At 38.7% G+C, this 27468-nt stretch overlaps 2 protein-coding genes across 5 annotated transcripts in view; one reads left to right on the top strand and one right to left on the bottom strand.

Annotated features, from left to right (window-relative positions):
• The window catches only part of IL1RAPL2 (interleukin 1 receptor accessory protein like 2), a 1211101-nt gene that overhangs the window by 645293 nt on the left and 538340 nt on the right, over window positions 1-27468 (top strand). For all 3 annotated transcript variants that reach the window (XM_045051172.1, XM_045051173.1, XM_045051174.1), the window contains one exon: window positions 22336-22522. In XM_045051172.1, the coding sequence (XP_044907107.1) occupies window positions 22336-22522 (187 nt within the window). The remainder of the gene's footprint in view (window positions 1-22335; window positions 22523-27468) is intronic.
• TEX13A (testis expressed 13A) lies at window positions 1650-5796 on the bottom strand. 2 transcript variants are annotated; one of them, XR_006593312.1, is made up of 4 exons: window positions 5757-5796; window positions 5009-5499; window positions 2818-4901; window positions 1650-2557 (listed from the first exon to the last, which is right to left on the bottom strand). XR_006593312.1 is itself a non-coding variant. In XM_019824122.3 (3 exons), the coding sequence occupies exons 2-3, from the start codon at window positions 5465-5467 to the stop codon at window positions 4209-4211; spliced, it is 1152 nt and encodes a 383-aa protein (XP_019679681.1). In that variant the 5' UTR covers window positions 5468-5499; window positions 5757-5796; the 3' UTR covers window positions 1650-4208. The 2 variants fall into 2 exon arrangements, 1 of the variants encoding a protein (XP_019679681.1); XM_019824122.3 differs by having other exon boundaries at window positions 1650-4901.

The raw sequence follows: 27468 nt of genomic DNA on the forward strand, positions 1-27468 counted from the left end.
GATGTTTCCATGGAGAAAGCGTATGTTTAAAGGGGGGCAAATTTATGATTTTTTATGACTCCCCTTATTAACAAAAGGAGATGCTGCTGATCTCAACTCTGTCAATCAGAATGTGCACTCCAACTTGTTTTCTCAGGGATGGGGATGAATTCACGTGGAACCATCCCCACTCTTTAACCACTGTGAAAAGTGATCCACCTTGGCAAGATAGTGGTTGAAATTTGGTAGGTACAGCCTAGATCTATGGCTATGAAACAGAGAAAAGCTAAATAGGAGAGCAATGTGGAATTCCGCATCACCTTGATCTCATTAACACAAGACCCAGGTTAACACTAATCTGCACCTTCTTATTTACAGACCAGAACATACTCTTTACCAGTAAGACAATATATATTTAGTTGGGAAAAACTGTTGTTTCTAAATAAAATATGACTTGAGTTATTTTTATTTTCCATTATTTTAGAGAAAGGTGTAGACAAGCTTGACCTCCCAGAGTGTGGATAGGTCATTAGAAAGAAGGTCAAAGGTACCTTCCCTGGTCATTCCCTTTCACTATTTTGCTTGTTACCATCTCAGAGAGCATCATTACCATTTTTACAGAGGAAAAATCACTGTTTTTCACCAAGACATTGGCACCTGCATAATTTTCATTCCCTTCCCTATTAGAGCTGGGTCTTTCTTCCAGCACCATCATTTTTAAAGCTGTCTTACTTCTTAGCTACCCATATCACTAAGCATGCTAGCCCAAAGGCTCAAAGGCCAAGTACAGTCACCTCTGTTGGGTTTGTTGAAGATATTTAGTGATAAAAATGGGATTAATTTTAATTTATTAAGTTCTTCTCGACTTAGGAAAAAAAACCTTTAAAATGGATGTAATTCATTAAATCATGAAAATGCCAGTATCTTTCTTAAATCCTACCAATCATACACCCCAAATCCAAACAAACTGACTCTTTTCTTGAAAAAAATAAGTTATGAAAACAAGTTGTAACACCAGAGATTTGTGTCTGGTGCTCCTCCTAGAACTAGTCACCTTCCTTTCCAGCGGCCCTCCTAGGTTCTCTCATTGTCCTCCCCTTTGGTTTTCTTTCATTTGGGTCCTATCTTAATTGGATCTTCTGTGCAGCTTGGTGATCCTTTACGCTATCCCATTCTCCACCTCTCACCATGAGTTATTCCTTAAATATACCAATGCCCAGAAGCCTCCACCCCCACCCAGACCTTCCATCCTCACTCTTGGGTGAAGGGACACACAAGGGGATGCTGTCTAAGGGACACACAAGGGGAACCTCTTCATTTCCCTTCTTTTTGCCACACATATCAGTGTCTGCTCTCTTCTCCTATCCCAAAGGAAGAGGTGGCCTTTCCAAACCACCTCATGCCAGCAAATTTACTTCCTTTTATTTTATTTGTGAACATTTAATAATTTTATTTTCACAACACAGAAGTATATAAAGTAGAAACCCTCTATCCCCTTGCCCCATTCTACTTCATTTTATTTCTGAAAAGAAAAAAAAAAGTTTTTCCAGACATTTTCTATGCTTTTTCAAACATCAGTGTATAACATAAAGCTCACATAAACCTATAATATGCATATCATACTTATGCACACTTATGGAACCTTGGGGGTTTTGGTTCACACGCAAAAATTGGCCTTCATATTTTATTTATTTAATAGTACAATGGACATGCCTCCAAAGCAGTATACAGGGTCTATCTCCTTCTTTTCATATTTCTTGTGTCTTCAAGGTTTCTTTAGCTGTTTCCTTCCCCATGGTTCAAGTTTCTCCCAAATTCAAAAGAACTTTGTATCTCTCAGCTGGGTATCCTATCTCACTCCTTCTCTTCACATCCAGGAATCCTTGATGAGCTTCCCTCACTGACTGCACATCTTCCCTTCCCACCTAAATCCCTGGTTTGTTTTCTGCCCCTCCTCCACCCATATTTGCTTAAAAATAAAAAGTGAACACCAGACCAAGTGAATACTTTTTACCTCCTTAGGGCATTCCCTGCAGCCCTGGGCATTGCTGAGCATGCTCTTCTTGCAACTCTCTTCCCCCTATTCTGACTAGTCCTAAGGACCTTATTGCCTTAATGGTTCCCAACTAAGGGTGATTTTGCCCTCCAGTGGACATGTTACATTATTAGCTGTCACATTTTTAGTTGTCACAACGGAGGGGTGGGTGCTATTGTTACCAAGTGTGTAGAGGCTAGGGATTCTGCCAAACAACCTAAATGCACAGCACAATTCCCTGAAACATGTAAGTATCCAGCCCAAAGTATCAAGAGTACTGAGGTGGTGAAAGTCTGAAGACATTTCTAACAAGTATAGGCCCTTTAATAACTAGCTAGGGATCTGGCCCCAAATCTTGAAAATGATTATCTGTATCTGTTCCCAAATGAGACAACTCAAAGTCACACCCAGATGCTGCAGAGATGTCCCAGGCCCATGACAACCTCAGTTTCTAGGTCCCCAGTCCCCAGGTAACATCCAAGCTTCCTCCAGTTGTCTCAGTCTGGTCCAGGTATGACTCCTTAACATCTTTCCACCTGTGGGCTAAACCATACATTTAACCCTGCTCAATGCAGCTTATAATCATAAGAGGGGGAGACACAGACAACCATCACCCTCCCCCTTTCTTGGTTGGGCTATGTTCTATTCCACACTCTGAATTCACTGAGGGCTTTGTAGCCAGATTCTTCTCCCACTGTTAACCTGGTGATGAGCTGGGGAAGAGAATCCCTCAGGATGGCAGCATACTTTGGTCAGTGGTCTAAACCAATAAACCCTCTGGGCACTATCAGCTGCTGACTCACCTCCTTGGTAGTGGCATGTGACTATACCCAGTTCTGCCCACTGGGTACTGGGGAGGATTCTTCTGTCATGGGGCTGAACAGCCATAGGTAGAAGTCCTTGCTTGCAGTTCATGCTGGCATCCTCTATATGCAGCCCTGGGGCGCTTGGGTGCTCAGTCAGTTGAGTCTGACTCTCGGTTTCAGCTCAGGTCATGATCTCTCGGTTTGTGGGTTCGAGCCCCACATTGGGCACTTTACTGGCAGTGCGGACCCTTTTTGGGATTTTCCTCTCTCCACCCCCACCTCTACCCTTCCCCCACTTGCACTATAAACTTAAAAAAAAGTATTCACGCAGTCCTGAGATTCCCTTGGAGCAGGAAATCTCTGTTGTGTCATAAGCAAGTAGTTAACCCTAGGCCTGTTTTGATTGTTTCTTGTGATATAACTTGTTCAGAACATGAACAAGATTCCTGTCCAGTTTATTCTTGGAGACTCATGGGATTCAGGAATCCCCACTACCTGATGCACCTCCCCAGTCAGTTCCAACATTTTCTTTGATGCCCTGCTCTTCTGGTATCATTTTCTGACTCGGAAATAATCTGGTTGTCCAGAGAAGGAACCCATTCAAGTTAAATTAAAGAAAAGGGGATCTCTGTAGAGTGGATTTTCATGCAACACAATTGCAGGAAGTGGAAAAGTGGTCAGGCCACCACTGTCTCCATCTCTGGGTTTGCAGGATCAACTCCTTTGCTTCTCTGTGCTTGTCTGCTCCTTGGGAACTCATGCTGGCATCCTCTAAAAGACACTCGGCCTCTATAAAGCACACAGTTCTGCTCCCCCACAGCCAGGGTCAGGCCTCAGCTGTGGCCTCAGTGTCTGTGACTCTGACCTTGGCCCCAACTCCAAATAACCCACTGCTTCCTTGCCCAACACCATCCTGACTATGGGACTATGGAATCTGCCTCTCTATTCAGGTTCTCTAGTGTAAGAACCTGTGTTGTTAAGGATGGGTCAGATGTCCACTCCTCCAATCATATACAGCCTAGGTGGGAAGAGGGGTGGGTTGTCACAAACATGGCTGCTCAGGTCCACCAGGTACTAGGGTGGGGAATGGAGACACATACTAACAGAAGCTACAGTGCTTCTGGGGTGTGGAATGCTAATGCTCTGGAACACAAAGGGGGTCATCAAAATAAGTCTATGTTTTATCCCCCCAACCACCTAATCTACACCCTCCCCAGCCACCACTCCATACCCACCCCACTTTTCCACCTTTCTCATAACCCCCTTGCCCCATCCACCCACCCTCCTTTTCTCCCCATTCTTCCCAAACCCTCCCACATCTCTCCCCCTCCCTCTGAAAATTGATTTCCCATTGGGATATGTTTCCGTTCTATTTCACATTTCTGAATTCACTGGGGGTTTTGCAGCCAGATTCCCCTTCCACAGCGGAAACAAATTTCCCTCCGTGAAAAATTCACAGCTTTACACCAAGGGCAGTCCCAATCCCCGGGTCTGCGAAATATGGGAGCTCTTCTCTGCTGAAGGAGATCGTTGTCTCTTTGGGATTCTTGAGGGCGTGTTCCCTGGGACCCCACATCAGACCACAAGTTAACATCAGAGGGCCTCCGGTGGGGAGATATCTGAGATGGAGCTCCTGGGGTGAACATTATTGCTGGTGGGGTTGGTGTGGGCGCAGGTGGGAAGGGGGAAAAGGGGCAGGCATAGGAGTATGTGAATGAGGCAGGGAGCTGGACAGGCAGGGGTGAGGGTGTGGCTGTGGTCCCGGGCTTCATCGTCCCAGAGAAATAAAGCATGGCTGTATCCACTGACCTGACATCTCCCTCCCTCTGCCCACCAGAGGTATAATTTTTCTGCTCAGCTCCAAGAACATGCACAAGGCCTCCACCAAGGTTCTTTGTGGCCTCTGTCTCTTCTTCACCTTTCTGTCTTCTTCCTCTTCCTGTGGCACCAGCAGCAGTAGCATAAGTAGTGGCAGCCCCCGCCTCTTCCTCCTCACCTGCTCCTTCTGTCCCAGCGTCACTGGCAGTGGCCAAGCCTGGCTCCTCTGCAACCTGCACCCGCTCCCGCGAAGACTCCAGCTCCTGCAGAGAAGTAGGCAGGGTTGAGACCCATTCTGGGGGTGGTGAGGGAGTGGGGCAAGGAGATAGGGCCAGGAGAGGGGGCAGGGACCAAGTTGAGGCAATCTTACAGCCCGCAGAAGCTTCCACCTCAGGAGGTCCCTTTCCTTCCGTATCTCCGCCAAGTTTGCCTGTGTCTGCTGCAGACGGAAGGCTGCCTCCCTGCGCTCTATCTCCTGCTGTGCTGTGAGCTCCTTTAGGTCTGAGGCCAAGGTCTCTGCAGTGGACTTATGCAGTTTGGCGAAGTCCTGCAGCCAGTGCACCCTGTGCCCATGTAACTGGCCCTGCCTGCGGGCAAAGCGCACACCTAGGGCCAGGCTGCTCCAGGCACAGGCGTCTTTGGCCTCACTGGACACTGCGCTGTCCTCCAGGATGGCCTTGAGCTTGTTCTCCACTTCCTCCCAGGACTGAGATATATTTTCGAGGTAGAACTCGGGGCCTTTCGTGTGCCCGGCCATCTTCTCATTGATGAAAGCCACCACGTTGCCGTGCTGGAACCCACCACTGGAGTCTTCGGGTTTCAAGGCCATGATGGCTGAGGGCTTTAGGGGCTTGTCTGGCCCTGCGGGGATAAATCAACCAGTTGCACCCTCCTCTCCCCTTTAATCCTTTCCCCCCTTTAGCCCTCCCCTCCCCCCTCTGTAGCTTCTCTTTTGATTGCTCCGCCCAACCCTCCTGAGACCCTCATAAAGACCACTGACTGGCTTGCCTTGCCATAGTACACTTCTCACCAGGTCTTACTTCCCTAGCTAGGATTAGAGGAGGTACAGACCTCCCATGCCTGCCTACAGAACCTAAAGAGAAAGCGAGAAAGCGCACCTCTTTCCCTCCAGGGGCTCCAAGGAAAGGAAGTCTCTAAGCAAACCCTAGAGGCTTTTACCGTGGGACTGTTCCAACTTCGAGAGATAGTAGGGGTGGGAGGGAATGCACAAGGAAGGCCCTCCATCTGCCCCAGGACATAAGGGAACCCGCTACAATGTTGCAAGTCCTTGAAGTGGGGAGGAAACAGGAGTGATCAGAAAAGACAGAACTGAGAATTTGAAACACTTGTGATCAAGTAAAAAAATTTCACCCCCCACTCTCCAACCCCACTAAAATGGTTTGTCCCACATCAGGAGCCCCTCCCCTCTTAGAAGTGGAATATTCTAGAACAAGAAAAAAAGCCTCCTCGCCAGGAAGCTGTTGTATCTCCTATTCTAGAATCTCCTGAATTGGAATATGACGGTCAGAAAATTGTTTATGTAAAGGGCCAAGTAATAATTATTTGAGGCATTGTAGGCAAAGGACCTCTGTCCCAAATACTTACAGCATAAAAGCAGTCATAAGAAATACTTGAAGAAATAAGCATGGCCATATTCCAATAAAACTTATGCATAAAAATAGGTAGCCGGCAGGATTTGGCCTGTAGTTTGCCAACTCCTGGTCTAAACTCATATTTCCTGCATATCGCGAATATATCCAAAATCCAAATGTTCACCCTTTCCCCTGAGAGTTGATTCTCCTATATTCCTGTGTTCATATTCTCCTATATTCTTGTGTTCACTATAGAAACCTCAAAATCATCAATACCACTTGCCTTTAATAACATAGGAAATTGGTACCAAGTCTTGTTGCTACTATCTCAGAATCTTCTTTTAACATCCATTCCCATTCAGAGAATGCCCACATAGTCTCATGAATAAATTCTCTAATCTCTTTCTAATTCCCAGTCTTTCCTATGACCATGCTACTTTCAAGCTTCAAAATATTTGATGGCTTCCTGTGACCAACTCTTTGGGGTAATATTATATTCTTACCCTAGTATACCTGTCTAAATTAACTCTCCTTATTCTCTTTTCTGCCATTATTTATGCAGTGAAGGAAGTGGACATGCAGAGATACACTCATATTGGGTTTTCATTTATTTTTCCATTTGAAAAATTAGAAATTCATTATTTATTATATGAGAATTACATTTTGTTCTATGACCTACATTGAAATAGATAACATTTCTTCTCTAAGTGTCTTGTGTCAGATAGTGAGAAAAAAATAATGTATCAGGCATTAATATATTACTTAAGAAGGTAGTTAAATCCCAGAGGTAGTTAAATCCCACTGTTTTAGCTTTCTTTTTAAACTGTTACCTTTTTCTCCATTTCAATTTGGGTATTTTATTTGTTAGTCTTGGGACTAATAAATGGGAAGGGTTCATGTTTTGGCTTGTTCTAGAGTGACTTCTGTAGAAAGATCATTTGGGAGATAATATAGAAATTGAAATGGCAAGGAGAGAGGGGTGATACTGGAGTCAGGAAGACCCATTAGGGGGATGCCACAGTAATTCAATATGTAAACTAAGGTAGTAGAAGTTAGAATGGAGACAAAAGTGTAGAGAGCTATTTGGTTGATAGAATTTATAGGAATGTCAGGGACAGGGATGAGAAAATGAGTAGGGTAGTTCCCAGGTTTCTGCTACAGGGAACTAAGGAGATAGTGATGCTGTAGACTTAGATGGAGAATAAAAGAGAAGCTGTTTGGAAGGGGGATCACCTGTGGACATCTTGATATTGAGATACCCGTCAGACATCCTAATAGAGATACCCCACAAGCAGTTAGATATATGAGTCTAGTACTAGGAGAGACATCAGGGCTGGAGATATAGTATTGAAAAATGGAAATTGGATTCAAAGTAGTGGTTGAAATAACCCAGGGAGAAGATATACAGCAAGAAGAACAGAGTGCAGAGAATAGCTCTTTTCTTACCACTCTCCATTCTCACTCACAGTTTTATAACTGACTTGCTTACTCTGCCTACTCTGATTTTGGACTCAGAACATTTTTTTACACCCTTTTTTATTCCTTCCATAACTCTTTTAACATGGACTTCAGCTTGTGATCACTTGTATCTCTATGCTATCATTCTTCCACTTCTGCTTATAAATGCTTTTAGAAGATTAAGGTAAATCATTTACTTGTTTTGATTTAAATTCCGGTTAGTTAATATACAGTGTAATATTAATTTCAGGTGTGCAATATAGTGATTCAACACTTACATAAAACACTCAGTGTTCATCACAAGTGCACTCCTTAATCTCCATCATCTATTTCACCCATCCTCCCACTCTCCTCCCCTCTGGTGAACAGCAGTTTGTTCCCTTTTGTTAAGAGTCTGTTTTTTGGTTTGCCCCTCTCATTTTTACCCCTATGATCATTTGTTCTGTTTCTTAAATTCTGCACATGGGTGAAATTACATGGTATTTGGCTTTCTCTGACTGACTTATTTTGCTTAGCAAAATACTTTATAGCCCCATCCTTATCATTGCAAATGGCAAGATTTCACCATATATGTATATTATCTATATATATATATACAGAATTATCTATAATAGTAAAATATGAAACAGCCCAAATGTCCATGTACTGATGAATAGATAAAGAAGCTGTGGTATGTGTATGTATATGGACATTTGGGCTGTTTCATATTTTGCTATTATAGATAATGTTGCTATAAACTTCAGGGCGCATGTATGCCTTTGAATTAGTATTTTTGTATTCTTTGGATAAATACCTAGTAGTTAATTTGCTGGATTATGGAGTAGATATATTTTTGACTTTTTGAGAAATCTCCATACTGTTTTCCAGAATGGCTGCACCAGTTTGCATTCCCACCAACAGTGCATGAGGGTTCCTTTTTTTCCACATCCTCAGTAACACTTGTTATTTCTTGTGTTTCTGATTTTTTTTTTCAACGTTTATTTATTTTTGGGACAGAGAGAGACAGAGCATGAATGGGGGAGGGGCAGAGAGAGGGAGACACAGAATCAGAAACAGGCTCCAGGCTCTGAGCCATCAGCCCAGAGCCCGACGCGGGGCTCGAACTCACGGACCGCGAGATCGTGACCTGGCTGAAGTCGGATGCTTAGCCGAATGCGCCACCCAGGCGCCCCTTGTGTTTCTGATTGTAGCCATTCTGAGAAATGTGAGGTGGTATCTCAGTGTACTTTTTATTTGTATTTCTCTGATGGTGAGTGATGTTGAGCATCTTTTCATGTGTCTGTTGGCCAACTGTATGTATTCTTTGAAAAATATCTATTCATGTCTACTGCTCATTTTTAATTGGATTATTCAATTTTGGGGTGTTGGGTTTGATAAATTCTTAATAGATTTTGGATACTAACCTCTTATCAGATATGTTACTTGCAAATATCTTCTCCCATTCCAAAGTTGTTTAGTTTTATTGATAATTTCCTTCACTATGCAGAAGCTTTTTATTTTGATGTAGTCCCAATGGTTAATTTTTGCTCTTGTTTCCCATGCCTCAGGAGACATATCTAGAAACAAGTCGTTATGACTGATATCAGATAGGTCACTGCTTCTGTTATCTTCTAGGATTTTTATGGTTTCAGGTCTCACACTTAGGTCTTTAATCCATTTTGAATTTGTTTTTTGTGTATGGTGTAATGAAGTGGTCCAGTTTCATTCTTCTTTTTTAATGCTTATTTATTTTGAGAGAGGGGGAGAGTATGAGCAAGGGAGGGACAGAGAGAGAGGGGGATAGAGAATCTCAAGCAGGCTCCATGCTGTCAGCACAGAGCCCAATGTGGGGCTTGATCTCACCAACTATGAGATAATGACCTGAGCCCAAATCAACAGTTTGATGTTTAACTGACTGAGTCACCCAGACAACCCCACTTTCATTCTTTTGCATGTTGCTGTCCAGTTTTCCCAAGACCATTTGTGGAAGAGATTGTCTTTTTCCTATTAGATCATCTTCCCTGCTTTGTTGATGATTAATTGACCACATATTTCTGGGTTCATTTCTATGTTTTATATTCTGTTCTATTGATCTGTGTGTCTTTTTTTATGACAGCACTATACTGTTTTGAGCAGTACAGTTTTGTAATACAACTTGAAGTCTGAGATTGTGATGCCTCCAGCTTTGCTTTTTTTTTTTTTTTTTTTTTTTTTCAAAGTTGCTTTGGCTATTCAGGGTCTTTTATGGTTCCATACAAATTTTAGGATTGTTTGTTCTATCTCTGTGAAAAATGCTGTTGGTATTTTGATAGAGATTGCATTAAATGTGTAGATTGCTTTGGGTAGTATAGACAGTTTAACAGTATTTGTTCTGTCAATCCATATGCATGGAAAATCTTTCCATTTCTTTGTGTCCTCTTCAATTTCTTTCATAAGTGTTTTATAGTTTTCAGAATACAGATCTCTTACCTCTTTGGTTAGGTTTATTCCTGGGTATATTATTATTTTTGGTGCAATTATAAATGGGATAGGTTCCTTAATTTGTCTTTCTTCTGATTCATTATTGGTGTATGGCAGTGCAACAGATTTCTGGATGTTGATTATGTATCTTTTGACTTTAGTGAATTCCTATATCAGTTCTAGCAATTTTGTGGTTTTCTACATAGAATATCATGTGTTCTGTGGATAGTGAAAGTTTTACTTCTTCCTTGTCAATTTGGATGCCTTTTATTTCTTTTTGTTGTCTAATTGCTGAGACTAGGACTTCAAGTACAATGTTAAATAACAGTGGTAAGAGTCGACATTCCCTTGACCTTAAGGGAAAAACTGTCAGTTTTTCTCCATTGAGGATGATATTAGCTGTGGGGTTTTTTTTTGTGTATAATCTTTGTTATGTTAAGGCATGCTCCCTCTATCCCTACTTTATTGAGGATTTTTATCATGAATGTATATTGTACTTTGTCAAATGCTTTTTCTGCATCTATTGAAGAGATCATATGGTTCTTATCCTTTTTGTTTTTTTATTAACGTGGTATATCAGATTGATTTCATTTGTGGTATATCCCTTGCAGCCTGGGAATAAATCCCACTTGATCATAGTGAATGACTCTTTTAATATACTACAGGATTCAGTTTGCTGGCATTTTATTGAGAATTTTCACATCAGTGTTCATCAGAGACATTATAGTTCACTTTTTTAGTGGGGTCTTTATCTGGTTTTGGCATCAGGGCAATGCTTGTCTCATAGAACGAATTTGTAAGTTTTTCTTCCTTTTCTATTTTTAGAATAGTTTGAGAAGTATTGGTATTAACTCTTCATAAAATTTTTGGTAGAGTTCACCTATGAAGCCATCTGGCCCTGGACTTTCATTTGTCGGGAGATTTTTTTTTAATGACTGATTCATTTTCTTTCCTGTTTATCAGTCTGTTCAAGTTTTCTGTTTCTTCCTGTTTCAGTTTTGGTAGTTTATGTTTATACGAATGTATCCATTTTTTTTCCAGGTTGTTCAATATTTTGGCATATGGTTTTTCATATGATTCTCTAATAATTGTTTGTATTTCTGTGGTGTTGGTTGTTATTTATCCTCTGTCATTTGTGATTTTATTTATTTGGGTCCTTTCTCTTTTCTTTTTTATAAGTCTAGGTAGAGGTTTATCAATCAATATTATTGATATTTTCAAAGAAACACCTCCTGGCTTCACTGATCTATTGTATTTTTTAATATCTATATCATTTATTTCTATCTTACTATAATTATAATCTTTTATCATAATTATATGTTTTTATTATATATAATTTTATTAGACTTATTACATATTATAATCTTTATTATTTCTTTCTTCTGCTGGATTTAGGCTTTGTTTATACTTTTTCTGGCTCTTTTACTTGTAAGGATATGTTATGTATTTGAGATTTTTCTTTCTTCTTGAAGTAGGTCTATATTACTCTTAACTTTCCTTTTAGGAATGCTTTTGCTGCATCGCTAAGGTTTTGGACTATTTTGTTCTCATTTTTATTTTTTTTTTGTGTATTGTTTTTATGTCTTCTTTGATTTCCTGGTTGACCCATTCACTGTTTAGTAATATATTGTTCAACCTGCATGTATTTATGGTCTTTCCAAGTTTTTTTCTTGTGATTGACTTCAAGTTTCACAGTGTTGTTGCCAGAAAATATACATAGTATGATCTCAATCTTTTTGTATTTGTTGAGGCCTGATTTGTGACCTAATACATGATCTATTCTGGAGAATGTCCCATGTGTACTTGAAAAGAATGTATATTCTGGTCTTTTAGGATGGAATATTCTGAGTATATCTGTTAAGTCCGTCTGTCCAGTGTGTAATTCAAAGCCATTGTTTCCATGTTGATTATATATTTAGATGATATATTGATATAAGTGGGGTGTTAAAGACTCCTACTGGTATTGTATTATTATCAGTTATGTTTATGTTTGTTGTTGATTGTTTTATATATTTGGATGCTTTCATATCGAATGAATAAATATTTACAATAGTTACATCTTCTTGTTGGATTGTCCCCTTTATTATGATATGGTGCCCTTCTTTGTTTTTTGTTACAGTCTTTGCTTTAAAGTCAAGTTTGTCCTATATAAGTGTTGCTACTCCAGCTTTATTTTGATATCCATTAGCATGATGAATGGTTCTCCATCCCCTCACTTTCAATCTACAGGTGTTTTAGGTTTAAAATGAGTCTCTTGTAGGCACCATATAGATGGGTCTTTTTTTTTTTTAATCCAATATGACACCCTGTGTCATTTTATTGGAGCATTTAGTCTTTTTATATTCAGAGTAGTTATTGATAGATATGTACTTAGTGCCATCGTATTACTTGTTTTGTCATTGTTTGTGGAGATATTCTCTGATCCTTTCTTGTCTTTGCCATTTTTGTTTTTCTCTTTTGCATTCAAAAAGTCCCCTTTAATATACCCTGCAGGGCTGGTTTAGGAGATCACAAACTCCTCTAGTTTTTTTTTTTTTTTTTTTAATCTGGGAAACTCTTCATCTCTCCTTGTGTTCTGAATGGTAGCCTTGATGGATAGAGTATTCTTTGTTGCAGATTTTTCCCATTCAGCATTTTAAATGTATCATGCCACTCCTTTCTGGCCTGCCAAATTTCTTTTGAGAAATCTGCAGCTAGATTTATGGTTCCTTCTTTGTAAGTGAAGGACTTATTTTATCTTCATGCTTTTAGGATTTTGTTTTTATCACTATGTTTTTCAAATTTAATTACAGTATGTCTTGGTGTTGGCCTGCTTTTGTTGATTTTGATGGGAATTCTCTGTGCCTCGTGGATCTGGATGTCTGTTTCTTTCCCCAGATTAGGGAAGTTTTCAGCTGTTTTTGGGTTCACAGCAAAATTGAGAGGAAAGTACAGAAATTTACGATGTACCTCCTGCCCCCACATGCATACCCCATTATCAGTAGCCACTGCCAGAGTGAATATTTACTACAATTGATTAACCTACATTGAAACATCATTATCATCCAAAATCCATACTTTTCATTGTGGTTCACTCTTGGTGTTGTACTTACTATGGGTTTGCACAAATGTATAATGGCATATATCCATCATTATGGTATCATACAGAGTATTTTCACTACCTTTAAAGTCCTTTGTGTTCCACCTATCCATCTCTCCTCCCAACTCTTGGCAATCACCAATCTTTTTAGTGTCTCCATAGTTTTGCCTTTTCCAAGTGTCATATAGCTGGAATTTTACAGTATGTAGCCTTTACTCATTGGCTTCTTTTACTTAGTAATATGCATTTAATGTTCCTCTATATCTTTCCATGGCTTGAGAGCTCATTTATTTTTAGCTCTTAATAATATTCCATTATCTGTATGTGCCATATATTCTTTATACATTCACCTACTAAAGGATATCTTGGTTACTTCCAAGTTTTGGCAATTATGAACAAAACTTCTATAAACATCTGTGTGCAGGCTCTTATGAAGACATAATTTTTCCCTCCTTTGGGTAGTTATCAAAGTATATAAATGCTAGATCATATAAGGGTCTGTTTAGTTTTGTAAGAAACTTCCAAACTATCTTCTAAGTTGCTGTGCCATTTTGCATTCCTACCAGCAATGAATGAGAGTTCCTGTTACTCCACATCCTTACTAGCATTTGGTGTTGTTAGTGTTCTGGATTTGGGCCATTCTAATAGGTATGCAGTTGTAGTGCAGGTTTGTTTTCATTTGCATTTCCCTGGTGACATATGATATACATATTTTCAAATGTTTATTTGCCATCTGTATATTTTATCTCTTTGATGAGGTTTCTGTTAAGGTCTTTGGCTTATTTTTTTTTGTTATTGTGGAGTTTTAAGAATTATTTGTATACTTTGGATAGCAGTCCTTTATTAGATGTATCTTCTGCTAATATTTTCTCTCAGTCTGTGGCTTGTTTTCTAATTCTCTTAACATTGTCATTTGTAGAGTTGAAGTTTTTTAATTTTATTAGCAGTCAGTTATTTGTCACAGATCATGTCCTTGATCTTGTAATTAAAAAATCATTGCTATATCCAAGGTCATCTAGATTTCTCTATGTTGTTTTCTAGAAATTTTATAGTTTTGCATTTTACATTTAAGTCTGTGATCCATTTTGAATTCTTTTTCATGGTGGGTGTAAAGATCTGAGTCTAGATTCATTTTTTTATATGCATGCAGATGTCTAGTTGTTCTAGTACCATTTGTTGAAAAGACATTCTTTGCTCTATTGTGTTGCATTTTCTTCTTTGTCAAAGATCAGTTGACTATATTTATATGCATCTATTCCCAGGCTTAATATTCTATTCCACTGAGCTGTTTGTCTGTTCTGTCTTAATTACTGTAGCTTTAGAGTAGGTCTTAAAGTCAGATAGTATGAGTCCTCCAATTTTGGTCTTCTCGGTTTTGTAGTTATCCTCATGTAGATCTTGTACATATTTTGTTAGATACATACCTAAGTATTTCATTTTGGGGGTTTCTAATGTAAGTGATATCATGTTTTTAATTTCAAATTAATAACTTTTTCATTGCTTGCATATGTGAAAGCAATTGACTTTTGTGTATTAACCTTATATCCTGGAGCCTTGCTAGTTACTAGTTACTTGCTTACTAATTTCAGGTGTTTTGTTAACTCTTTCAGATTTTTTGCATGGGTCATCTATATGTATAGATCAATCATACATCTATGAATAAAGATGATTTTATTTCTTCCTTTTGAATCAATGAGATATTTCCTTTTTTTATCTATTGTATTAGCTGAGACTTTCAGTATGATGTTGAATAGGAATGGTGAGAGGGGACAGTCTTGCCTTATTCCTAATTTTAATGGGAAATCTTGTAGTTTATTATCATGAAATATAATGTTAGCTATAGTTTTTTTCATAGATACTCTTTACTGAGTTGAGGAATTTTCCCTCTAGTCCTAGTTTGTTGAGAGTTTTTTTTGTTTATTTTTTATTTTTTACTTTTTTTTTTATCATGAATGGACGTTGGATTTTGTTAACTGCTTTTCCTGCATCTACTGATATGGTCATGTAATTTTTCTTCTTTAGCCTGTTAATGTGATGAACTACATTAATTGATATTTGATTTTTTTATGTTTCTTACTTTGAGAGAGAGAGAGGGGGTGAGAGAGTGTGTGTGCAAGCAGGTGAGGGGCAGAGAGAAGTGAAGAGAAGAATCCCAAGCAGAGTCCATGCTGTCAGTGCAGAAACCAATGAGGTGCTTGATATCACAAACCATGAAATCATGACCTGAGCCTACATCAAGAGTCTGATGATTAAACAACCAAGCCACCCAAGTGCCCCTGATTTTTGAATATTTGAACCAACTTTCCACATCTGGGATAAATCCTACTTGGTTGTGGGGTACGATTATCTTTTTTAGTATTTTACTATAATTTATTTATTTATTTATTTATTTATTTATTTATTTTTATTTTTTTAATGTTTATTTCTGAGACACAGAGAGAACATGAGCGGGGGAGGGGCAGAGAGAGAGAGAGAGAAAGAGAGAGAGAGAGAGAGAGAGAGAGAGAGAGAGAGAGAGAGAGAATCCGAAGCAAGCTCCAGACTCTGAGCTGTCAGCACAGAGCCTGACTTGGGGCTCGAACTCATAGACCGTGAGGTCATGACCTGAGGCGAAGTCAGACACTCAACTGACTGAGCCACCCAGGCACCCCTATTTTTTTTATTTTAGAGATAGAGTGTGCACACGAGTGGAGTAGAGGGGCCATGGGGGAGAGAGAATCTTAAGCTGGCTCCATGCAGAACCTGACATACTGCTCGATCCCACAACCATGTGATCATGACCTGAGCCAAAATCAAGAGTTGGATGCTCAACTGATTGAGCTGCCCAGGTGTCCCTGGGATATAGTTATTTTTATACATTACTGGGTTTGATTTCCTAATATTCTGTTGAGGATTGTGCATTTATGTTCATGAAAGATATCAGTCTGTAGTTTTCTTGTAATGTCTTTGGTGTTGGTATTAGACTAATGCTGGCTTCATAGAATCAGTTAGGAAGTACTCCATCTGCTTCTATCTTCTGAAAGAGATCGTAGAGAATTTGGTATAATTTCATCCTAAGTATTTGGTAGAATTTGCCAGTGAATCCATCTGGACTTGGTGTTTTATTTTTTGGAAGGTTATTAATTATTGATTCAATTTCTTTAATAGCTGTAGGCCTATTCATATTTCTGTAGGTCTGTTTCTTCTTGTGTGAGTTTTGGCAGATTGTGCCTTTCAAGAAATTGATCCGTTTCATCTAGGCTATCGTATTTGTGGGCATAGAGTTGTTTGTAGTATTCCTTTATTATTCTTTAAATATCTATAGGAACTGTAGTGATATCCTGTTTTTCCATTCTGATATTAGTAATTTCTGTCCTCTGTTTTTCCTTTCTTGTTCTTTTAAAGCATTAACATTGCATGCTTGCAGTTATATGTGCTTATTTTTGTACTTATCTGAAGGTCTTTCCAACAAGGTCAAAGATATTTTTCACAAAATTTTCTACTTTTGTAATAATTTTCAAGGAATGTAAGTCATCAAAGGGCTTAAGATTTTATTTGTTTATTAATTTACTTCATTTCCCTGAATTTGATAATAATATCAGTTCATAGTTCTTATGTTTCCAGTGGGACAATATCATCCAAGGGTGGTAGATTGATGAAATGATAGTTTTGTGTAGCAGTCAATTAACATTTCAAAAATTTCAGAAAACAAAGTTTTAGTTTACTGGTCATTAGATGGTTCTGGAATTTGCAAAGAAAGTAACTTGAAAGGAGGATAAAACAATTGAGGGAACCATTTAGAAAAGTTTCAAGTATATCCTGAGGTATTTTGTCTGGGCTTCTGCTTTTAGACATGAAAAAATTCCCTAATTTATTTAGTTTTTTTTTTAATAGGTTAGCTCTAGTGATATAAAAAGTTTACATAAACTCAAATTCAGAAATAAAACTTAAAATTTTATAGTATAAGCATATTATATAAATGGGAGTTAGAAAGAGGCATCTGGGTTTTTTATGTATGATCTTACTATTCCTGTCAGGGAACCCAAGATTGATCAACATTTGCCCTTAGAAATACTTCTGGGAAAAAGTATAAGTTATGACCTATATAGTAGCTAATATGAAATCTTTGGAATGGGAAGTGGGATTTCTTCATCAATCTACAAATTCTTCTGTACTGTGTGTATTGACATTATTCTTTATTTTTTTTAAATTTTTTTTCAACGTTTATTTTTGGGACAGAGAGAGACAGAGCATGAATGGGCGAGGGGCAGAGAGAGAGGGAGACACAGAATCGGAAACAGGCTCCAGGCTCTGAGCCATCAGCCCAGAGCCCGACGCAGGGCTCCAACTCACGGACCGCGAGATCGTGACCTGGCTGAAGTCGGACACTTAACCGACTGCGCCACCCAGGCGCCCCGACATTATTCTTTAAATGTTACCTTTACACATTTACATTTCTTTCTATGAGCTCCCCCAAGTTTGTGTGGATAACCACAAGTTAGTTTGGCTGTTAACCCATATTAGCATCAAGTTCTGGGTGTAGCCAGGGGCTAACAGTCAAAACCTGGGTTCTAATCCACTAACCATCTATATGGGCTTAACTGAATTATTTGTCTTCTCTGTGTCTACATTTTAGTCCTCTGAAAAGTGTAGATGATACCTACCCTGAACATTTTCCTGGATTATTGGCAGAATTAAGTAAGATAAGAGATGAGGAAGCACTTGAATGTTTAGAAATGCATACAATTGTAAGGCCTTTCTGTAATATCACAGCAAAGTCACTTCTCTCATATTGAGCCTGAATGTTCTCCTTATCCTCAGGATGTGAAGGGAGGTCAGAAAAAAAGTACAGTCTCTATTGTTGCACACTCGTCAGTCTGCCTCCTCAAACTTTCACAGCTCTAATTGTACCTAATGAAAGAAAAGTAACATTTTTAGCTCTCAGTTGCAGGAAATATTTTAAATAGAACTGGCCTGGGGCATTTTTCTAAATAACATCTAAACAATGCAAGATTATTAGTGGGAACTGTGCCAGAGCTAGATTATACAACCAATAAAAAATCAACCTGAGTCTCAGTCTGTCAGACAGCCTTGATCATACTGACCCCAGGTCAGTAATGGAGACAGTAGGACTCCCACCTGGCCTTGTCTTCGAGTTCCAGAGACCTTGGTCATCGTTAAGGACTTTATACTAGGGCTTGTTTGTGGGTTAACAAGCAATTTGCTAGCAGCCTTCCACATGCTAGAGACCAGAACAAGCATGAATTCATGCAGAACCCGGGCCTCAGGTTGTTTGTGGGTTAGAGTTAGAGAAAACAGGAACATTTTCTCCTTCAACCATCAGCAATCCCCAGTTTGTGTTCCCTGCCCTCATCCCTATCCCAAGTTAATGAAGGTGCTTTTAGCTTGACCTACATAATTTATAATTTGGAGGGATTGGGGAAGAAACACATAAGAATATCTCTTGTCTTTTGTCCCTAGAAAACTTACCTAGAGGTCTAGGCTTTGTTATACAAGGCATTTGTCTAAGAAACTCTTAGAAGGCTTAGTGAAACTATTGCTAACAATATGACCTCCAAGGTTCTAGCCTTTGCCAAGTAGCTACTACCCATATTAACTGAAAGTTTCTCCCTGCCTTAGCTGTTTTCTTTTGATTCACTTCTTTTTGTGTCTAGGTCAGTGTGTCTTTTTGATCCTTTCAGAACTTCATGACTCTCTGGTACTAGGCCTATTGCCCAACTGACCTCTTTTAGACATTTTCCTATCAAGTAGCACCCCTAACCCAATGGCATACCTTAATCCATTGCTGCCAGTGTACTGTTTTTTTTATATTGGTGATTGATCATAATTACTATCACACATAAATTATAATTATTATTTATTAACAATATATAAGAACTAATCCTATCGGTAATGACAATTCTAACTATAATGTATGGAATATCTACTATGTGCCAGATACTCTATTATGTGTTTTATATGCATTATTTTATTTAACACTTAGACTGGAGAGGTCAGGTGTTGTAATCATTCCAGTTGAAAATGGTAACATATTTTTGCTCATGGTGTTATAATGAGAGGAACTCCTTTCTCCAAACTCCAATGGAATCACCATAAAGGACTTCTTATCCTCATTTTTCAGCTGACGAAAGTGAGTCTGAGAGATGTTACATTACTTGCCCAAGGACACAGAGCTAGTTGAACACAGTGGATCTTAGCTCAAAGCTGGTGCTTTGTTAAGAAACCACTCTGTCGGTCTCTTACTCAGACTACTCTGTTTTTCCCCAGGGCTAAATACATTTGAGATAGTAAGCTTCTTTCATGGGACTGGACGTTCTATTTGCTTTTATTTTTGAGACTGCTGGTCAACAGCCCTCTTTCCCTGAGGTACAGCATAATAGTGGGAGGATATTTAACAAGTAATTCTCTTTCACCTGTAGGGATGAACACCATGGAGCAGAGATGATCAAAATCTGTAACATTAAGAACTGTTAAGAATTCTTTGTAAACCTAGAAGAGGTGATTCTTCTGTGTTCGATACTTTTACTTATTTATTTCTTTTTAATATAATTTATTGTCAAATTGGCTTCCATACAACGCCCAGTGCCCATCCCAACAAGTGCCCTCCTCAATGCTCATCACCAACCCACCCCTCCCTCCCACCCGCCATCAGCCCTCAGTTTGTTCTCTGTATTTAAGAGTCTCTTATCGTTTGCCTCCTTCCCTCTCTGTTTGTAACTTTTTTTCCTCTTCCCTTTCCCCGTGGTCTTGGGTTACTACTTGATTGATACTTAAAAAAAAAAAAACTGTGACCATTTATCTTTCCTCCATTTCCCATACCTGCCCTAGTCCTCCTTGTCTCCCAGTTGTAACTAGTATATTCCTTTCTTTGCTAATATGCTGATACACAAGACTTGGCTAAACCTTACCCTTGTGGTACAAGAATACCTGCAAATTTATGCCAAATCATATTTAAACAAGGAATGTGACATTTGATCAGCCATATACCTGAATCTGAATGAGGAAGAGAGGTTAGTACCATATGGGGTTGATGGAGAAGTAGAGCAGAGAGGACATGTCTCTTGAATCAACATACCTTTTGGTGCCATGTCTTCTAACCAACTAACATTCACTGAACATTATTCATTTAGATCTCAGGGATAGAGTGATGAACAAAAGCAACTAATTTCTTGTTTACATTTAACAAATAAACAGATGATAGAAGATCAGAGAGAAGAGCAAGTGTAAAAGTCCGTGGCTCAAATAGGCTTAGTATATTTAAGGAACAGAGGAAATGCCATTGTGACTGCACCCTAAAGTAAAGTGTTGGGGTGCCTGGGTGGCTCAGTTGGTTAAGCATCTGACTCTTGATTTTGGCTCAGGTTTGAGGAGGAGTCCTGCATTGACTCTGGACTGACAGTGTGGAGCCTGCTTGGGATTCCCTCTCTCCCTCTCTCTTTGCCCCTTCCCTGCTTTCTCTCGAAAGAAAGAAAGAAAGAAAGAAAGAAAGAAAGAAAGAAAGAAAGAAAGAAAGAAAGATTTAAATAAAAAAAAAATAAAGGAAAATGTTATGACAGGCCAGATCATGTAGGGCCTTAAATGAAGCATAGAGACATGGAAATGCTTAGCATCAAAATACTGAAGGTGGAGTCAAGAAGAGCCAAATTGCACCAAACTTACCTTCTTGCCTAAGACTGTTTTTGTGTTTTGTTTTATTTTTGTTTTATTCTGGTGGTTTTAGATTCATGGCTTTTAAAGAGGCTGTCAAACATCTAACAAGAGAATTAAATGTTTACATTTGATCCCTAGTGGGCATATCTTTGGGTTCTTGGAATCTGTACTAAGGAAGAGAGAAAAGCAATAGCTCACAATCTACATTGTGTAATGGGGTTGCACATTAGAACATTAGAATGGGAGTACTTTGAAAGTATCCTACTCAGATGACACAGGCATGGACATAGTCAGAAGTACTTGCCAGTAATTAACTTCACTAGAAATTCAAGTAGCAGTCATTTTGATTAACTCAATTTGTAAACCCAATGGGCAACAACCATCTGCACTCCTTTGTTTTATATAATATCTGGCACATCGTGAAATTTCAATGAGTAAGTAGTATGAATATTAATAATTATTTTAGGCCAACTTAAATTATTGGCTGGCATGCTTATCCCATCTGTCAGGATTATTGTCACTTGGTTGTAAAACCAGTTTTGAGGTGCCCTTGGCACTTGGTGTTTTTAACAGCTGGTATCTCTTGATGTTTAGACACAATCCTGTTATTTCCTACCAAGAGATTTCCAGTTGACCTTCTTCTAAGTCTTACCAGGTGTCTCTGATCTCTTTCTCATACTTTCCAGTTTTCTTTTATGATATCTACTGCATCCCAGGTACAGCAGAGTAAGGAAAAGTCAAGGGGCATACATTGAGAAATGAAGGCAGAATTGAATTCCATAAATACTTTTATATAATGAGTTAGCCAATTAATGCCCAATTTCTAAAGTGGCCTTATGGTAAAATTTACTGTTGAAATTCCTTTATACTATTAATGTTGGTGGATAAAATTAATTCAGACGAACCACATTCTACTAGGATTTGTTCTCTGTTGGAACCAAGAATTTGACCCCTGACATATCTCAGTAAACAATTTAAAAAGCTATATAAGTTCACAGGTATCTTCTGTATGTTGATCTGCTTTTGGGTATGTACCTTGTAAAATCAGATGTTGGCTTTGAAACCAATGACAAAATGAAACAACCCTTGAAATACCCGTGAAGGGACTGATCATAGGGGCAGGGCAGAAATTACTATAGCTCTAGTTACAGACTTTCTCATATTTTTCACTATCAGATTTTCAATGTAGCAATATTTACCACTGGAAAAGAAGCCTGTGCTGTCTTATAGTTTAGAAAATGGGTACAGCTATTCTATGTAGTTATGTAGCTACCTCATGGTCAGAGATGTCCTCATTAACATTTTGCTTTATAGCTTCTTGTCTGTTGAACTAGAAACCTGTTTTGTGTTGTTTTGATGTTGTTTCTGATTTCTAGGCAAGGTTCCATACATAAAAGTAAATATTCTTTTAATATGTAGAGTACAAACACGGTTTTAAACACCCAGTAAAGCCATTCTGCTATTTCTCTGTTCCTACAGAAACTCGACATATTGCATGAAGGTGTCAATGTCCTTGACTGTTGCAGAGAATGAATCAGGCCTGTGCTACAATAGCAGGATACGGTATTTAGAGAAATCTGAAGTCACTAAAAGAAAAGAGATCTCCTGCCCAGACATGGATGACTTTAAAAAGTCTGATCAAGAGCCTGATGTTGTGTGGTACAAGGTAACTCACCGTGGTGTCAATTATTATTTTTTTTAACTTAGGTTGAGATTTTATTTCTAGTTTTTGGTATTAGATATTTCATTGAGAAAAATGAACATATCCACAGATAAATAATTCAGAGGTATGACTTCTATATAGTCCTGGTTTTAATACATTTCCATCAGCAGGTGTCATAAACAGTCCCATCTTCTCCAACTGCTAAAAATAAGCAAAATCTCTCTCCACCCAAACTCATGAGAGCAAATGGGGAGAAGAGTAAAGATTTAAGTAACACATGAAAGAAAGTATTTGAGGAACATAGAAATATTATTTACTGTTAGGAGTAAAGGCCCATTATTACAAGTACTAGACTTAGAAAGAATAACAACTGTTACTGTGATCTACATTGTGAGAGCCACTACTGTCAATGCAGAGGAGAGAAATGGGCCTAGCGCAGGATGTGTGAACACTGGAAATAATGTGTTTATCTGGAAATAAGCCATACTCAAAAGGTGCACAGAAATGAGTTGAGTGAAGGAACTGTTTACAGAGGTGAGGTTGGGTTAAGGCAACCAACAAAAGGGAGGAAGCTGTAAATTGCCACTGGAACCTGGAATGAGTAGAGTGGTCCTGACAAAAGCTGTGGCCTTAAAAGAACATATGAACTGTGGCAAATAAAGAGGCATTAGGCAGAATAAGTACCCTAACCCCTTGTAACTCCTGTCTTCCGGTTTCCTCCTAGAACCCATGGAAACTTAAACAGAAGTCAGAGGGCAAAACTAGGAGATAGAATCAATAGTCTTAAGATTCTCTAGGCATAGAGTAGGTCACACAAGATCAGAGACGGGATCTAGGGGAGGAAGCAGAGAAATAACCACATAACCTTCTAGCTATGACATTCTGGCTGCTCCCTGAGACCCTGTGGTCCTATAAGAGAACTGTGTATCCTTGGCCAACTCTGAGTCATGATAGTTGATACATGGTACAGTTTTATATGTTATGGCCAGAGGTGACCAAGGGGGTTTTCTGCATAGGTGTTGTGTACATTGTGGGAATCAAACACATAAAAGTTGGAACAGGTTGTGTCTATAGAATATGACAGACTCTTAGTTTCCAGGGGAGCCTAAACCCTAACTCCTACAGCTGTCATGTGTTTTTACATTTGGAAGTCTCTCCATCTTCACCCCTGTACAAACTCACCAGTAGACACCAAAAGCATGTCCTGAACTGGGACCCCAAGTCTCTATGTGAATTGTCCTTCCTTTTTTTCCTAATGAAGATAATATTCTGACAGATAAAAAGGAACATGATGATCATTATGAATAAATATAGATTATCCATAATTTATTGGGACCCTCCATGCCAGTATTAGCCTTCTTAGCATTTATTAAGTACTTACTATATGCCATTCACTGTGCTAAGCTTGGTCTCTGTATTATCTCAATTTGAGTCTCAATGCAACTCTGTGTGGGAGTTCTATTATCTTTGTTTAACCGAAAAAAACTGAGTCTGAAAGGCATGTAGAAACTTGTCCAAAGTTACTCAACTAACAAAACCGTGTTCTGTATTTAAGGCAGTGTTATTCCAGAGTCCATTTTCTTAATCACTACCCTTTCCTGCAGTTATCCTGGAGCTAAACCCAGCCCTAATCACAGGTACTTCTCTAAGATGTAACACTGATGCAGAGAAGCCTGTGAAAAGATAGAGTAAGAAAGATTTATTTTAATTTATAATTGAAAAAAGAAAATTTACCAGCTCCAGAGTTAGCAGCTAGGAGTAAAATCCAGGTCGTCAGCCTGCAATATTTATTCTACTATCTCTTCTTATTATTTTTCCAATAAATTCTTTCTTCTCCTTTCTTTTCACTTCTAGACATCACTATCATCATCATATACCAAAGCAATTTATTCCTTGGGAAGTGCTAAGAATCATTTTTTTTCTTACAAATGGACCAACAATGGTGAAGCAAATGGCGTTTCTAGCTCTGCTTGGATAATAATGTTTAGGATTTCTATAACATTTTAAAATTGATGAATAATAGTCATAATGATAAATAACATTTATTGAGTACTCACCATATGCCAGGCTCTGTTTTAAGTGCTTTAGATAGATTAAGTCAATCTCTAGAATTACTGTATTATGTAGGTATTATTATCATCCCCATTTTCCAGAAGAAGTGACTAGAGATTCAGATAAGTGACTTAACAAAAGTCACACAGCAGTTTATGACTTGCATTTTGGCTACTGGGCCCATTCTCTTAGCCACTATACTATACTATTGGATCAGAATAAAAAACTAAACCCCAAAGTTAGAGTCCCTGAAGCTCTCCAATGTGTTGTTAACCCCATTTCTCACAGTTTCAAATATATCCTTGAAAAAGGTGTATTGATTTATAAGGAAAATGTTTCCTTTTTCGGTCATTAGTTTAATAATCTTCCCTGATTGTTTACAGTCTATGCCCTACGAGGCTGAGCATTAAGTTATTTTTCTCTGACTACAGCAATGTAAAGACACTTGTCCAGAGTTCATTCTGGTGCACATCCAAATTTAGAAATGTATAGTGTAATGAGGTGCCTGGGTGGCTCACTCGGTTAAGTGTTCAACTTCAGCTCAGGTAACCTCATGGCTTGTGATTTTGAGCCCCACATTGGGCTCTGTGCTGACAGCTCAGAGCCTGGAGCCTGCTTCAGATTCTGTGTCTTCCTCTCTCTCTGCACCTTCCCTGCTTGTGCTCTGTCTCTCTTTGTTTCTCAGAAAAAAAAATAAAAATAAAAACATTAAAAATAAAAAAAGAAATGTACAGTATATTATCTCTAGTTTTTTTTTCATTTTGTAAGATTTTTTAAAATAAAGTTTATTTATTTTGAGAGAGACAGAGAGCATGAGTTGGGGAGGGTCAGAAAGAGAGGGAGAGTGGGAAAATCCCAAGCAGGTTTTACACTGCCAGTGCAGAGCCCAATGCATGGCTCAAACCCACAAAACCTTGAGATCACGACCTGAGCCAAAACCAAGAGTTGGACATGTAATGGACTGAGCCATCCAGGTGCTCCTATCTCTAGTAGTTTAACAGTAAAAAGTATGTGTGTTGCATGATCAGTTTCCACATCTTTTTAGATATGTATAATCTTTAAACCTGTTTCTTTTTTTCCCATGTCTGCTTTTTTCTTTCTTTCTACTTTGTATCACTTTCACATATTGTTATGCTTTTTCTAGCCTGTCTGAATTATGCTATGAAAGTCCTTTGAAGACTGTCCTGTACCTGTATGTAATCACAGCTGGATAGGAAGGTAGAGGTGGATTAGGTGGTACTGGGGCATTTTCATAAAGATGACTTAGTAAGCCTATAACAGTTGTCCTTTGAATGTTAACAGATATGTGCAAGGGGGCTATCTCTCGCTATCTGAACTCTATCAGTTAGCAAAGGGAAGTTAAGAGAGGGTCTATACTTTAGCACTTCATCCTAATGCTATCTGAGTGGGGCTTAGACAGTAAACAGAAAGTACAATAATGTTAGTGTTTTTAGAAACATTTTTGAAAAGAGGAAGAAAGGTTCTATTCATTATTAAACTAAGAAGAACAACATTAGAACAATCTCAGTATTCACTGAGAACACTATTGTCATAAGAGGGTAGACACCCTTTACCTATTTCATTTTTTAATATGAAATTTATTGTCAAATTGGTTTCCATAAAACACCCGGTGCTCATCCCAACAGGTGCCCTCCTCAATGCCCATCACTAACTTTCCCCTCCCTCCCACCCCCATCAACCCTCAGTTTATTCTCAGTTTTTGAGGGTCTCTTATGGTTTGCCTCCTTCCCTCTCTGTAACTATTTTTTCTCTTCCCCTCCCCCATGGTCTTCTGTTAATTTTCTCAGGATCCACATAAGAGTGAAAACATATGGTATCTGTCTTTCCCTGTATGACTTATTTCACTTAGCATAACACTCTCCAGTACCATCCACATTTCTACAAAAGGCCATAATTCATTCTTTCTCATTGCCAAGTACTATTCCATTGTGTATAAAAACCACAATTTCTTTCTCCATTCATCAGTTGATGGACATTTAGGCTATTTCCATAATTTGGCTATTGTTGAAAGTGCTTCTATAAACATTGAGGTACATGTGCCCCTATACATCAGCACTCCTGTATCCCTCGGATAAATTCCTAGCAGTGCTATTGCTGGGTCATAGGGTAGATCTATTTTTAATTTTTTGAGGAACCTCCCCACTGTTTTCCAGAGTGGCTGCACCTGTTTGCATTCCCACCAACAGTACAAGAGGGTTCCCATTTCTCCACGTCCTCTCCAGCATCTATAGGCTCCTGATTTGTTCATTTTAGCCACTCTGACTGGTGTGAGGTGATATCTGAGTGTGGTTTTGATTTCTATTTCCCTGATGAGTAGGGACGTTGAGCATCTTTTCATGGGCCTGTTGACCATCTGGATGCCTTCTTTAGAGAAGTGTCTATTCATGTCTTATGTCCATTTCTTCACTGGATTATTTGTTTCTTGGGTGTGGAGTTTGGTGAGTTCTTTATAGATTTTGGATACTAGCCCTTTGTCCAATAAGTCATTTGCAAATATCTTTTCCCATTCCGTTGGTTGCCTTTTAGTTTTGTTGATTGTTTCCTTTGCTGTGCAGGAGCTTTTTATCTTCATGAGGTCCCAATACTTCATTTTTTCTTGTAATTTCCTTGCCTTAGGAGATGTGTCAAGTAAGAAATTGCCACATCTAAGGTCAGAGAGGCTTTTTCCTGTTTTCTCCTCTAGGGTTTTGATTGTTTACTGTCTCACATTCAGGTCCTTTATCCATTTTGAGTTTATTTTTGTGAATGGTGTAAGAAAGTGGTCTAGTTTCATTCCTCTGCATGTTGCTGTCCAATTCTCCCAGCACCATTTGTTAAGGAGACTGTCTTTTTTTCCATTGGATATTCTTTCCTGCTTTGTCAAAGATTATTGGCCA

The sequence above is a fragment of the Felis catus genome, chromosome X (assembly GCF_018350175.1).
Source record: "Felis catus isolate Fca126 chromosome X, F.catus_Fca126_mat1.0, whole genome shotgun sequence".
NCBI lineage: Eukaryota > Metazoa > Chordata > Mammalia > Carnivora > Felidae > Felis > Felis catus.